General features: G+C 42.9%; 1 protein-coding gene across 1 annotated transcript in view; it reads left to right on the top strand.

Moving 5' to 3' along the window:
• Positions 1-15,930, top strand: part of SCN5A (sodium voltage-gated channel alpha subunit 5) — a 216,003-nt gene that overhangs the window by 175,013 nt on the left and 25,060 nt on the right. The window contains exons 20-21 of the mRNA XM_082046668.1: positions 993-1,147; positions 5,669-5,842. Coding sequence (XP_081902794.1) covers positions 993-1,147; positions 5,669-5,842 — 329 coding nt within the window. The remainder of the gene's footprint in view (positions 1-992; positions 1,148-5,668; positions 5,843-15,930) is intronic.

Genomic DNA, 15,930 nt, shown 5'->3' with positions numbered 1-15,930 from the left:
TTCCTGAGGGTAAATGTTGTGGAATTTGAGTCAAAATATCTGATAGAAGGCTGAATGGCCAGCCTGGAAAAGGACACATCCTGGTTACCAGAGCGTCCTCTCACACAATTTTAGGTTCTTACCCAGCACAAGGCAATGCACATGGTGCTTTTTTAAATGGGAAAGATGGATCTGTCTTTTACCAGTGACAATATGCTTTTACTATAGTAAATAAGTGTTGCTAAGGAAGCTAACAATGGCCATGGTTTCGCCTATCAGAAATCCTTGTGTGGTCTCCATTACCACCACAACATTCAGCTATCACACAGTATTTGTCACTAAGGTCAAAAAATGCTGTGAAGCATCAGTGGGAAACCTGCTGTGGACTGGATATCTAAATTTCTGCTGACACTAAAGAGAATTTAGCAGCCCAATTGTATTTCCGAAGTTGTTCTAATGTCTCATTTAAGCTCATGAGAGTCCAAGAGATCAAAATCTGCTCCTGCTTTTGCTGTTCGAGTCTCTTCAGCACATTGGTCCCATCCACGCTGTCGCACATTTTCCCTTCATGTTGCTTTCATAAGATTGCCACTTTTAATCAGTAATTGTAGTGGTATTGTAGTACCAAGAAAATATCCTTCCTCTGTTCAAAAGGATGTGGAAACTATTGGTAATGCCCTGCTAGAGTCATTAGTCCTGATCAAGGGTGTTGCCTGAGCTCAGCTAACACAATGTGATCAACCTGGGGCACTGGTGACTCATGGCCAAGATATTCTGTATCATTAAAACATAGCAAGAAATCACTGGGACACATTTTAAGTCATTTGGTATGTCTTTTAACAGAGCAGTAACGGGGGAAATGAAAGGCAGACTAGAAGAGATCGGTGAGAAAAACAGGGGAGGAAAAACTCCATGCAATAGTTTGTTGCTAGAAGAAATGTCGTTTAGCACAGCTTTGTGCATTAAAAGGGCTTTTTTAACAATTGCTTTGTTTCTGTTTTTCTCCTTTTCAGTGTGTGTGCGATTCTTCCCGTGCTGTTTAGTGGACATCACGAAATTTCCAGGCAAAATTTGGTGGAGGCTGCGGAAAACTTGCTACAGAATCGTGGAACACAACTGGTTTGAAACTTTCATCATATTCATGATCCTGCTGAGCAGCGGAGCCCTGGTAAATACAACACAATTTCCTAGCTGGTTGGACGTGGATATGGATCTCATAGAAGGTGTCCTCTAGTTAGCTGTCTCTAAGATCTTATGAGCCCTTACTGATCATTTCTCAAAGCAAAGCACGTTTAGGGTTAAAATTAGTTTTCTGCTTTTCTGATTTTACCTGCCTTTACCATATGGTTGGGAAACTTCCTTTTGTTATAATGTAACATTATGACATGCACATGTTTTGAAAAGCAAATCCTCAAGGAAATCTGTTTGAGGAAGTATCATGGAGTTACTTCTGCAGCATCCCATGACTGCACCATGGTAGTTCCCATCTGGAGGCTTGTACTTTGCTCCAGGGATGGCTTCTCTTCTCTTCTCTTCTCTTCTCTTCTCTTCTCTTCTCTTCTCTTCTCTTCTCTTCTCTTCTCTTCTCTTCTCTTCTCTTCTCTTCTCTTCTCTTCTCTTCTCTTCTCTTCTCTTCTCTTCTCTTCTCTTCTCTTCTCTTCTCTTCTCTTCTCTTCTCTTCTCTTCTCTTCTCTTCTCTTCTCTTCTCTTCTCTTCTCTTCTCTTCTCTTCTCTTCTCTTCTCTTCTCTTCTCTTCTCTTCTCTTCTCTTCTCTTCTCTTCTCTTCTCTTCTCTTCTCTTCTCTTCTCTTCTCTTCTCTTCTCCTCTCCTCTCCTCTCCTCTCCTCTCCTCTCCTCTCCTCTCCTCTCCTCTCCTCTCCTCTCCTCTCCTCTCCTCTCCTCTCCTCTCTTCTCTTGCTCTCCTCTCCTCTCCTCTCCTCTCCTCTCCTCTCCTCTCCTCTCCTCTCCTCTCCTCTCCTCTTCTCTTTCTCTTGCTCTCCTCTCCTCTCCTCTCCTCTCCTCTCCTCTCCTCCCCTCCCCTCCTCTCCTCTTCTCCCTTCCCTTCCCTTCCCTTCCCTTCCCTTCCCTTCCCTTCCCTTCCCTTCCCTTCCCTTCCCTTCCCTTCCCTTCCCTTCCCTTCCCTTCCCTTCCCTTCCCTTCCCTTCCCTTCCCTTCCCTTCCCTTCCCTTCCCTTCCCTTCCCTTCCCTTCCCCCCTCTCCCTCTCCCTCTCCTCTCCCTCTTTCTCTTCCCTTTCCTTCTCTTCCCTAGCATTTTGTAACCAGCAGAGCAAATCGTACAGTTGCAGGGGGCACTGAATCAGTGCTACCCATCAACCTAGTGGGCACCTATCATATTTTGAATACACCTTAGGTTAAAACACCGTACCTTCCTTGCACAGATGAGTGTGTATGTATGGAGGCTGGTTGGTCATTGCCCAGGACTCTGATAAGGGATCCTCTCCTCCCGAGACCTCACTGCACCCTGGGATTACCCTCTCTGTATCATCAGCCCTGGACTCTTTGTAGCGATGGCAGCGTGTATTTATGTTGCTCATTTACATGTCAGGAATGTCACTGTAGTTGGTGGGACTTATCCAGGTTTTTATCCAGGCATGAGGCAAAGGGATACACCAAGAGTTCTCCAGGCTTTGGTCCGGTGGTCACCGATCTTCTCTTGTGTGACGGAGTAAGAAATACACCTACAAAATTTGCAGGCGGTGCCACGTTTGGACAGGTTATCCATGTATTTCTGGAGGTCAGGATTAACTTGAGAGAAACAGATCAGTCCCCCTCAGTGAGAGGAACATTATCTTAGAAAGGTGCCTGCTTCACCTCATCAGGAATAATCACAGGCAGAAAGGCACGGCGCAGGGTGATTGTTAAGGTAGCAGATTTACTAAAAAGGGCTGGAGAGAGAACAGGCAACAAACAGGATGGAGTAAACTACACCACAGCACCGCACAAAAGCCAAACACCCCACTGAGCTGTACAAATAAGCATGTTCTTCCACTCCAGTTGGCATCAAGGAGGCCTCAGCTGGAGCAGTGGCTTCTGCTCTGGGCATTGCACTTTGGGAAAGACAAGGGCTAATTGAAGAAGCTCCAGAGGAGAGCAACACGAATTACCAGTGGCCTAAAAAAAGAGAGGAAAACACACAAGTACTGAGTTTATGTAGTTTAAAGAAAGTCTCTGCAGGGAGACAAGAAGGTGGAAATACATAAATGTTGATGCAAAAAGGAAAGGCATGGACTGTTCTCCAGGTCCACCAGGAACAGGATGAAATTTCACCAATTTTATTGTGAAAAGTAAGAGGCTGAAAAACTTGGTAAATAATAGGCTGCTTAAAATTGTCATAGCTTTGCTGAAATCAATGGAGTTTGACAGTTCTTGCACCAGCTTGAGAATCAGCATGTTAATTTTTAACACATTTTAAAGGGGGCACGTCGCTTGCTATAATATACTTTAGATGAATACATTTCTTTACATACGTAATTAAAAGTGCCTTAGATACTGAACACTGCTATATAAATCTCATTTAATTTTCATTGCGTGCTTTCATTTACTTATTGCAATTTTCAATTTAGCCAGTGCAATTCTGTATAATGGTAAATTATGCTGCATTTTCGTACATATCAGCACTGCGCTTCAGTATTTTAACTGGAGATGTTAGAGGCATCACACGATGTTTTTTTGTCTGCTATTCTGGGGTGAGATCTTCCAAAAACTGAGTTTACCTGTCTATATCCCTGGGACATGCTAAGTTCTTAAGGGAGTTTAAAAGCCAATATATATTTGTGTGTGGTAGTTTAACCACCAGAGTATATCTATAGTTTACTGCAAACGATCCAAAGCCCCTTCTTATGCGTTTAACCAATAAGCACCCAAACTGGGAGCCTGTGTTTGGGATAGATAACACTCTGGGTATCCAGTTTAATTCACTTTTAACACACAAAGCAAAGCAGAAGAAATAACCCTTAATAATGTTTTGTAACGCAAAGATTTCATCTGTTGCCACCACGCAAAATATGCAAAGTGACAGAGTTTTGTCATTTGGGTAATGAGTGCACCTGAGGCATGCAGGTAGCATCTTTATCATCCTTTATTAAGCTGCTTCCTGACTCACAGTGTGCTTTTAGTAGACAAAACACGATGTACTTTTTGACAAGCTAGTAGAAAATAGGGAGAGCAAAGGAGGGAGAGGAGGAAATCACTATAAATAGTTTGTTGTTATTTTTGCAGTAATTGCAAAGTACAGCAAGTCATCTGACAAAGTGAGTGAGCCCCTACAAGAAGTGATAAACTCCAGTCTCTCTGTGTATTGTTTTATGTGGCTTTCTCCAACAGCTCTTTCACACTCTTGAAATATCATTTTTGAAGGCAAGATAGGAGACCGAGTTGCAGTGAAAACGTCACCCCAAAGTGTGGGGACAAATGGACAAGCTTTGGCACGGGCTGCCAGAGCTTTTCTTGTCAGTTTAATTACTGTTCCTTGGCAGGCAAAAGAGCAGTGTGACTGCTTGAGTGACAAGTAACACGCTTCTTCTATCTCCAGGCACTGGGTGTTTGCTAACTTTTTGAAGTTCCTCAGAAAGTAGCTACAGATCTTGAAATATGTAAATGCAGATAATTAAGACGATTAGCACAGACCCTCTCAAATTATGTTGTTTCTGGCTGCCAAGCGCTCTGGGTCACGCAACAGGAGGAGGGTAAGATATCGAAGCTTGGGTCATCCAGGTTACAGGGATATGAGAGCAGTTTGTGTGATGACAGTCGCAAGAGTAGCTGGGGACACAGATCGTAACCACTGCTTGACTTAGAAACCCCACAACGGGATGTATATATGCAACCCTGACACTAGGATTCTGCCTTTGATTTGATGTACATTATAAAGTGAAAGCTAAATATGAGGCAATTTTTTTCGTTTTCTTTTAGTAGGCATATTGTTTTATATCTTTAATATTTAAAGGGGTTATTAAGTTGCTTGTACTTGATACAGATACTGAACTTCCTTTGATGATGCCCTGCATAAGGTTAGAGAGACAGATGAGATGGGTAGATAGATCTCTTGACCTTTAAAATATAATTGTTCTGTTAAGTGAATAATGATAAGCATTTCTTGAGGCAGATAGTTGTAGCTACCTGAAATGTGATGGCTGAACAGAAGCCAGGGAACTCTGGCCCTCTGTAACACAGGCGTTAATAACCCAATTTGTCATCATTAGCAATAAGATGTATTTAGCTAAATGTAAAGGTTGGATTCTGCCTCCTAAAAGCAGGTGTCCTATGACCTGGGACATCTGAGGTGTCCTGATAGCAGTGGCACAGCTGACAGGACCTGAGGCAGGATGTCCTTGGGCTGCTTGGGGTGGCCCCTGCTCACAGATTCATGTTTTCAAATTTAAGATGCTTGAGCAACTCTTAACACCCAGAGGATGTCTGATCAGTAGAGGCTGGAGAGAGAAACAGCTGAGCATATGTCCATTGTAATGGAAAGCTGAACAGGTCTCTTTCAGGTTAGGGTCAGTCCTATTTGTGCCTATGCACTCATTCTGATGGTAACATTAAGATATATCAGAAATCACAGACAGCATGTGATATCCCATCAGATAATACTATACACCTGAAGTACAGCACCAATGCTTTCTAACACAGCCTGGAAGATGGTTTTCATCAATTTTTTGTACTTCCAGGCTTTTGAAGATATTTACCTTGAAGACAGAAAGAACATAAAAACTATGCTGGATTATGCTGACAAGATATTCACTTACATCTTTGTCTTGGAAATGCTCCTGAAATGGGTGGCTTATGGCTTCAAGAAGTATTTCACCAATGCCTGGTGCTGGCTTGACTTCCTAATTGTAGATGTAAGTATCATTTTGGAACTATGATGCTTCTTGTGTTGGGCTTTGTCATGCATAAGAACGAGCTGTTGTTCATCAGCTTTGTTTTTGCAAAATGACAGCTGTCACTCATTCTGAGCAACAACCTTAGGCAAACCTCCAAGGAGATCTGCAGAATTGGTATATAACCGTGCATCCCCAAAAGTCAGCGTGCCAAAGCAGAGATCACTTTGTGTTGTTTATGCAGAGGTGTTACCCTGCTAATTTGAGCCACATTCCCTTCTTGTCCTGAGGAACTTGCTCTCTCTTTTAGCATTTGACATCTCCTTCCACACTGACGGCCAGCATGAGGTCCAGTTTCCCCTGAGTGCTCCACACATGACCTCGACACACAAGTCGTTCAGCAGATTAGAGAAGCTGTCCTTGGCGGAGTTTCCCGGTGAGGCTGCCAGGGGCGCGTAACAGTATGTTCAGTCCTGTCTCCCAAGTATTTATCAGTGAAGGAGTCCAGAAGAAGGTGTGAATAGTCCTCTTGTCCAAGTAATTTCACTATTACGAAACCTTACAAAATACTCTAGATCCTTGAAATATCACAATGCTTAGTTCTTCTGTGAGGGTAGTTCTTAAAAATGAATAATAGTTCAACAAAAGGGAGCTTATGCCCCAGGAGTGTCAAGAGTGTCCAGCAGAGAGCTACAAGATGATGAAGAGTCTGGAGCATCTTTCTTATCAGGAAAGACTGAGAGAGCTGAGTCTCTTCAGCCTGGAGAAGAGAATCTGAGAGGGGACGCTGATAAATATCTCCAGGGTGGGTGTCAAGAGGATGGACCAGACTCTGTTCAGTGGTGCCCAATGACAGGATGAGGAGCAACAGGCACATACTGAAACACAGGAGGTTCCATCTGAATATGAGGAGAAACTTCTTTCCTTTGAGGTGCCAGAGCCTGGACCAGGCTGCCCAGAGAGGCTGTGGAGTCTCCTTCTCTGGAGACATTCAAACCCACCTGGACACCTTCCTGTGTGATCTGCTCTGGTGAACCTGCTTTAGCAGGTGGGTCAGACTGGATGATCTCCAGAGGTCCCTTCAACCCCAACCATTTTGTGATTCTGAGTGTTGCTGGTACCAGGCATGTCCCCTTTGAAGTTTCACATTGCCTGGATGTGGGATCTGCCAAATTCAGGAAAAGCCAGCAAAAAAACAAGCCAGCCAAAAGCCAGGACAAGCCCCATCCTCCAGACGGGGTTTAACATTTCATCACAGTCTATCACTAAGGAAGCAATTATCTCCCTGAGGCCATTTCTTATAAGCTTGAGGTATTAATGTGGAAGGCTGGCAGAGCTCTGACATGACTGTAACTTTTAAAACTTTTGATAAATTATTTTTCCCCATTTTACATCTGAACCTAGACTCAGGGGACAGCTACACTTTCTTTGGCCCTAGTCCAGGAAAGCACTTCAATGGGACGATTTACTTGTTTGAAGTTATGGACATGTCTTAAGTGCACTGCTGGATCAGAGCCTTTGGAAGCTTCTCCAGAGCTTTAATAAATTGATTTATGACAAGGAAGTTCTTTACATAAATTGTAAGTCATAAATTCTTCTTTGCATACATGCTTGGAAACCTCTTAAAGGGAAGGCACTCATTTTTCACAGATCAGCTTCAACAGAAGAGGAAGGCCTGTTTTAATTATCTAACCACAAAATTTGAAACCACTGGTTCCTAAGTTATAGTCCAACCCTGAAAACAGTGCTCCCTGTGGTTTAGGTCGAGTGACCTAGCTTTTCTTTCCTGGTTTCTCAGTCTGTAGAATGGGACTAATAGGACTCCCCTAAAGTATGATATTGACTTTCAGGTATTTGTTATTGGAGTTATTGTTTTAATAAGCTTCTGAAGGTTAGAAGGGCTGGATGAGGGACAGATATTGTCACAACTATAAGCAAGGGTCTTCCTGATAGGAACAAGAGTTTGCACTATGAATTCAGTGAAACAGTTTGGAGCCCTGCTGCATCATTTACAGTTCAAAATGAGTTCCACTCTTGTTAGAAATATGTACTTTATATGATAGATTTCAGAGGCAGCCACAGGTGGGCTGGGGAAAGGGGCTTCGCCACCCATCCCGAGCAGATATGACATAAAACAACATTACAGGGAACGGGGTTCAGAAGCCCCTGGGACTCCCCTTATTCCCAGCAAATCCACCCCAGAGCCTTCTTAATGACCTAGAGTTTTTTATTTTCTTAACCCACATGTAAATGTTGTTTTTGCAGGCTCCCAATCTTGCCAAAAAGTTGCTCCATCCTTGAGTTGTTTTACTTATTAACTGACTCTAGGAAATCACTTGCCCTTTAGTGTTCTCAGTGAAAAAAGCTTTTCCCTGTGCCCCACTCTTTTCTTCAAAGTCATTTCCCATTCCCAATGCAGATTATGAGAACCCAGTACTGTATTTTTAGTGGGTTTAGCAGATGATCTCCTACCCTATTGCTCACACACCCTGCCACTCTGAATTGTCAAAGTGACATGCTTTCTTTTTTCCAGCACACTTTTTACTTCAATTTACATTTTCTTTTTGGTCCTTTGAGAACCAAATCACTGCAACTGAGCTGCAGAAGGGAGTGAATGGGTGAATTAGCTGCTCCAAAAGAAGCAGATGAACCACTTGTCTGATTTTGTAAAATTTATTTGTTTAAAATTATTCACTTAAAAAATCCTGATCTGCAAATTATTCATTAGGAGTTTGGTATCGGTATTCAAAATTCAAGCTGCGATGGTTGATTTTTTATTGGACATGTGAAACCATCTATCATCTGTGTTTTCTCATTGCAGAAATGCAACTCAGAATCCTTTTTCTTTTGTGAATAATTCATAAAACTAGCTCAAATTTGCAAGTATTCACTATTTCTAAATGGAAAGTGAACCCAGAGAGGGTAAAAGTGTATTGCTGCAGATTTTGTTGGTTTGGTTTGGTTTTTTGTACTTACCCTGCCTTGTGATAGACCTTTGACACTGATTTTGGCCTGTGGAACAGCAAAGGCTCCTTCTCACAATTGTGGATTGCCAATGAAGATTCTGTCTTGCAAAACCTGAACATCAAAATGCACAGTAACCCACAAACTGGGAGCTATTTTTGCTGGATGTAGAGTCCCTAAAGGATGATCTCTCATAATGGGCTTCTCTGCATCTCACAGAAGTGTGTTAGTGTAGCAAAGCCATAAGAGAGTGCTTTTAAATACGTTTCAATACAATAAAGTCCTATCAACAACACCGCAACAGATTTCTTTGAGAGTAATCAAACCACAAAACACATTTCAACTGAGGGCACCTGGAAAAGATGCCTTAGATGTCTGTTGAACCTTGGATTTACTGAACAAAAAGCATTAATGTACATCTATACGATACCTCCCTGCGAATAGCAAGTATACTGCTAAACGTAACCCCCTTCTACACTGCAACTATATCTTCTCTACGCACGTGAATTGGAGTGCTGGGCAGCCAGTCCATGACTCTTTTAAATGAGGGAAAAGCAGAGAGTGCAGTGTGTCTGAAGTGTAGATAGACATCAATATCACCTTCAGGAGTGGTGTTTATTCACAATCCTCTTTGCTAAGATGCACAGGCAAATATTTTCACAAAGAATAGATATTTTCCAAGCGTTCATGTGATCAAAACCTCTCCGTACAAAGCAGATTAAACAAGGAGCCTGAACTTGGCCAGAGATGGAGGCACATGGCATTCAGAACGCATGTTTATGAAAGCTGCTTTCAACCAGGCGTGTCCTGCGACAGGGTTTTAAAACAAGAGACAGATAAACTCCACCAGTCGTGCATGCTGGCATCGTGTTTGATGTTCACTTCAATTGTTTCTTCTGACCTATAAACATTATCTTGAGCTTATCTAGTTTGAGCTTCAGCCAATTAATCCTGAGCTATGTCCCGGTCTCTGCTGACAGCGGATGGATTATTCCATCACAGTGGTCAGTTTGGGAAAGGCATCAATCTGGAGCTTAGCATCATTTAAAGACTGGAGGTGTTGCATTCAACAGCTTCTTCGCTTGCTGATCATGCATTGAAGGCAGAGGGGAGAGACTGGTACCCTACAGAAGCTGTCACAAGAAAGCTCTCGGGAAAGGGATGTAAAGTCTCTAACTTGTTAGTAAGAATGCTCAGGAAGAAAAGTCACAGCCAATTTCATTGCATGTGGCATACACAGAAAAATCCTCTTAAGCGGGCACTAATGTCATCTGCTTATAAAAGTCCATTATCACAAATCCTCCATCTCCATTGCAGCTTTTGGGTTCGATTTAATTGACCAAAAGTTAGTCCCAATCCAGGCTTAATAAAAACTGATTGTCGTTTACTGACTTGAGATGAAGGGAGGTGAGGTTCTCTCTAATATTGTCTCATCTTTCAAGATTTGATAATTGTGAAAGCTATGGTTTTTTTAGCAATTGCTCTTTTAAAGCTGCTGGCAGCCTCCTTCCCCTTCAGCCATCTCCAGCAATGGGCCCTAACGCTGCATCCTGCAGCGAGGAGGGGACGGTCATCTCGAGTTCTCTGTTTTTCACCTGATGCCCCCAACAGTTTCTCTCCAGCTGAGTCACCGCGGAGAAAGATTTTTCCATGCACCTCTGTGACCCTGGAGGCAGGGGCTCACAACAGCTTGAAGCAACATACCTGTCTGCAAAATAGTTCAAGCAAGGCTCAGCAATGGATTTGGAGACCAGACATCTCAGATGAGTTATCCAACAAGTCCAGCAGGCAGAATCTTGTAGATGCTTCTGTGGAAGTAGAATAATACATAGGTTTCCCCCCACATACCTCTTGTGAATGGTTATAACAGAACATGTTTCTGCTGTTTGCCTGGAGCGGCTGAGTTTGTACGTAGAGCTCTGTATTCCCCACTGAGCAGCTTGCCAAATTTCCTGTCTGCTGCCAAATTTCCTGTTGGTTCTTTGAGAACTGCTCATGGATGTTTAGTCATTACATGCATCATCACTCTCAAAGAATGCTTAAAAAATACAGATATTATGTTTTCCAAGAGAGTTTCCTGGAAAGCACTTGCTCTAAGATTTCTGCTTTGGAAACTTCACTGCTAGACGAGTTAAAGAGCAGATAATAATATTTGAGTTTGAGATGAACAATTTAAACCAGTCTTTCCATCCCCAGTTAAAAATTGAATTGAATTAAATTATGCCTTTGTGTCGGATTGTCTTTAAGTGACAATTAAAAACTTGCTGTGTGAAGTAAATATTGATGGCTTATGATTATGCTAATTGTTTTTTCCATCTGTATTCCCTGTTGATTAGCAAGGTGATTTCTGTTTGCTTTACCAGTAATTACACAATCTGCTGTAATGAGTTGTTCTCAAACAGCACTGAAATCCAATTTGTATGCGAATTTTCTGTTCAGAAAAGTGCACAGGAACGGAATGACAAAAATGCAGCCAAGGCAAAGTAAAAATAATATAGCTTGTCACTTGGAGGAGCATCTTGTGAGAGAATTTATTAGTGCTCTCTGCAAGTTATCAAAAATCCGCAGGTTACAACAGGATGCTATTAATTCAGAGCTCGTTTTTTGACTGGTTTTCTCCCAGTTCCTCGAAGCAAATGCCCATGTGGGATTTTTGAAGATTTTCAGTGCACATTCTTTCTGGGCCTGTGCTGATGGCATAAACCTCTCAGAGAATTAATAGGAAAGAGAATCCCTCTCAAGAAGGCAGGGAGCCTGGTTTGGGGAAGAGAAAGAAAGAAAAAAAGCTCATTTAATACATGTTGCCTAATTCAGGATAAGGGGAAAAAAAAAATCCACATGAAGATAAGTGGTTTTACTGTGTGTTAGCAGGTCAGTGGAGGCCGTAAATCTCCCCTCTGCCTCCCCATGCTTTATCTCAACATAACACATGCAAAAACATCAAAATGTCTTGTCTTATCTTGGTTTGCACCTCATGTTAGTTACCGCGTAGATGCTAAAAGGAGCAACTGGGCTTTGCCAAGAGAAAACGCAAGCTCAGTTTCAGACAGGGCACAGCAGGACAAAACATGCTGGAGCTGGAGGAAAAGGGACAGTAAATGAACGTGAGGAGAAAAGTCCAGTAGTAAGTGTAGCTCATTGCCTGCCTACACCTTGTTAAACAGTTGCAATATGAAGAATTACAGCAATTACTGAAGAATTTCAATTACTGAGGGAGAATTTCAGCTTTTGAAAGCAATGTAAAAAACCATTCTCAACTCAGATTGTGCTGAACTAGGTTTACCAACCATTTTTATTTCTTGAAGTTATTTGACGACGGAGCACATTTCAATGTCCCTTTTTAGTAGAATATGCTTGGAAAGAATATAATGAATAAAACCTTGAGCTCTTGCATGTGGCTTGTTTGACCCTTTCCATTGCTGTGAGTGGAACAGCCAAATTCCTTATACAGAGATGTTCTTCCTTGCATGGAGGACCAGAGCTGGGACAGAGATGTAGGCTCTGCTTAACAGTGGAGACAGAGTCCCACACTCTCTGCAAGGACAGAGAAGGGTTGTCCTACAATTCCTGGGGTAATGGTTTTGAACTATGAGGGGAGATTCAGGCTGGACATGAAAAAAGAGATTTTATACGAGGGTGGTAAAACAGTGGCCCTTGTTGCCCAGAGAGGTGGTGGATGCCCCATTCCTGAAGACATCCCAGGCCAGGCTGGACAGGGCTCTGAGCAACTTGATCTGGGTGAAGATGTCCCTGCTCATGGCAGGGGTGGCACTGGATGAGCTTTGGAGGTCCCTTCCAACCCAAACTATTCCATGTTTCTATGATTGCTCTGCCTGATGACCAGCACCTTTGCAACCCCAACAGTTGCAAACGGCAAAACCTCTTCCCACCACCCTTGTAGCTCTGTCCAGAATGGCCATGGGCTGCTCAAGAGACTGGTGGCAGGAGGAAGGAAGAAGTGAAGGGAGGGATACAGCCTGTAGAGGGGTCAGGGCTTCTTTGTTAGAGGAGTGAGAGATCAAAGGAATTGTGTTGAAACTTGAAAGCTCCAGTGGTGCAGAGACTTTGTGCTGGCCTCTTACCCTGGTGTGACTGGCTTTGGTCTGCTAAGGCAAATGAAGATGAGGACTTGTAGTATGTAGGATTCCTACTTGTACTATTGTCCTTTCTGGCAGAAATCACGGAACCTATAATTATTTTGAGTCCCTCTCCATCCTAGCATATTCAATGCAATACCAGGATCAACTCAGCTTCAAAAATCCAACTAAACAGAGATGATTTTCAGGCTAAGGCTGTCATATTTCCCACATCGACTTGGTATTTTTCATATTGGTTAGGAACATCTGATTAAGTCAATGCTTTAGGAAACTGACCCAATGCAGAACAGCACCTTGTGGAAACCAAACAAGGGCAGAGTCAATGGGGCTGAGCCCCCAGGGAAATGTGCTCTCAGTAATAACTATGCAGACCCCTGGCATTATAACGCTACCTTCAAACAATAAATAATAATCAAGTCTATTCCCATCTACTCCTGGCAACAACATTCAGCATCAAGAAGGTACCCTGGGATGAATTATGCGGTGGGTTTGGAGATCTTCTTAAGGCTACAATATCTTTCCTCTTCAGCTGTCCTAAATCAAGGGTGTCTCCTCACAGCATCTGGATGAGAAGCAGAACGTAGTTGATGATGAAGAAATCCTTTTGCTCTAAATCCCAGTAGAAATACCAGACTTTTCAAGGCAGCTGCACCCACACAGCCACCGCTGCTGCAACAAGGAGAAAGACCTTGGGTCTTGGCCAAGATTTGGCTGATCACGGAGTGTCACCTGTTCCCCTAAAGTCACAGGAATCCTTCTGCCATCCCTACCCAGAGCTGATAAACGGACCTGGAGGTCTTGCAAAGGTGTCTGTTTGCAGTGAAAAGGTGAATTGAGACAGGCTGAAAATCCATTTGGAAATGGTAGGGGTGGGAAAACTGCAAATCAATAAGTCAGTTTGCCGTCTCGCTGGATGTAAGCTCGCAGCAGCAGGTCGTTTGACTCACCCTCAGAAATTAGCTGAAGTTTAATTCTTGACTCACAGCCAACTGCCTTGGGATTTGACTGGAGTTGTTAGAAAAGCCTGAGCAGGTGTAAAGGAGGTGACAGATTAAGAGAACAGCAAGACGTAAAGAGGTTCTTCTGGAAACCGCCAGGAAGCAATTAGGATGCAGGAATGATTTATTCAAAAGCATTTAAGCCAACAGGAGTGGCACATGCTGTTTGCATCAAGGCTGCCCTCTGAAAAGGAAACACCGCCTCAAAAAGCATGGACATGAGGACCAGGAAACAAGCTGAGAAGATGGAATACTAACAGAGTTTCACAGCCTTAGTTTGAGTATTAGATGGGGGAAGTAAATAACTAAATAAAAAAACAAGAGGAAATGTCCTAGGAAAAAAAAATAAGTGGATGATGTAAAAGTCTTTTTAATCTGAGTTATAAGAAGTACCATCAGGCTTTCCAGGAGATAATTTTTGTTTATAATTAATGTAGGCACTCATGTAGCCCATCATATTATAATACACGAGAGCACTCCACAAGCAGTAATGAACTCGGCTGCCGGTGAGGAAAGCTCTTCATTAACTCATTTGCAGACACACTTTCATCTCCATGCCATGGACTAACTCCAGAGCAGCGCGTAGTCTTTACCTGAATGTGAGGGTTATGATTCAAGGAAATAGGTAGCAGAGGTCGGAATTTGGTTTAGGTCACCTTAGTCTCTCTCTGGTGTCCTAATTTTAAAACCTTCCTTTAACTTTATGCCCTTCATTCGTACCATACAATTTCTGGATTGGCAGGTGCAGTCATACAATGAGGCATCTATATGGCAGAAAATACAATATCAGAGGGAAAGGGTAAAGAGATGTTTTTTAAAAATAACGTTCTAATAAACCTCTGCTCAGAAATGTTAGATGCTAAAGGGAATACTAACCTTCTTACCAGTCCTTTTCACCCAACAGTGTATCAGAGTGGCAATAAGTTCCATGTACTTCAATTTATTTGCAGATGTAGTTTTTCCAGTTTGTGTTTGGGGTATAGACCTAATTTTGTTCCTTATCAAATCAAAGGAGCAACTTGGGACCACAGGCCTGGCTTTTACAGATGCCGGGCTGCTGCTCTGGCTGTGCAGATCTGCTCTTGGGGTAACGCTGTCCTTGGCAGCAATGGACAGGATGGAAAGAGGCACCCACAGCAATCCAAGCTCTCTTTCTTCTACTATTCTTTTTTTTGTTAAAAAAAGTACAGTTAGAGAGGGGGAGACTCTGGTTCCTGGGGCACACGAAAAGCTTTTTGAAAGCACCAGGGACCTGCATTAGCAGAAACTGCTTATTTAAATAAGTGGCCAGAGCTTTCAACCCAACTGCTGTGTTCCTTTTCAAATGTCCTTTTTTTTTTTTCCCCGCCTCCCTCCCCTCCAATTTGAACAAGCAGGTTAATTTGATGAAATCCCTAGCTGCATAAAGCATATGCTGTTGCCCAAACTGGGAAGGTCTCTTCTTCTCCCTGAGACAGCAGCTTGCAGCGTATCACTCACAGCTGTCTGCTGCAGCAGGCAGACATTTAGTAGCTGTTCTCATTTTTCTCATGGGTTTTAGGATTTATATGACCAGCCAAGGAGGGTTTTTACCATTGCCCAGGCAGAACTTCTTGTTCTCTGGGCTCTGCCGTTAGTTCATCTCAGTGGCAATCTGGGGTTAATTCAAAAATGTTGTCGATGCCAAGCAGCATCTGCCTTGGAATGGTGCTGCTTAGGTCTGCTTCCAGCTCAGTCCAGTGGATGCTCACTGTGATGTGCTTTTAGGCTGGTGGAAAGAAATACAAAAAGGAGAGGAACGGCCTCAATTCCAGCTCAAACCCACCTCCTTGCTACGAGAAACGCTGTCAGCCTGAGGTGAAGCACTGCCCTAAAACTGCGCCCTTCGGATTGTGCCACCAGCATCATTTCATGGCCAGGGAGCCTGTGCGTGCTACTGATATGCTTTTAAGATTTATGTATATAGGAAGGGACCCCACTACAGTTACAAATGCAACAGCTCCTTGTGAAAAGGAGTCTGTCATCTTTTGATTAAGGACTATTTCCCCTGTGTGCACTGAAAGGAAGCTGC

Source organism: Streptopelia decaocto (genome assembly GCF_964273445.1).
Source record: "Streptopelia decaocto genome assembly, chromosome: 2".
Lineage (NCBI taxonomy): Eukaryota > Metazoa > Chordata > Aves > Columbiformes > Columbidae > Streptopelia > Streptopelia decaocto.
Note: the sequence above shows the minus strand (reverse complement) of the source record. Positions and strands in the feature narration are given on the sequence as shown.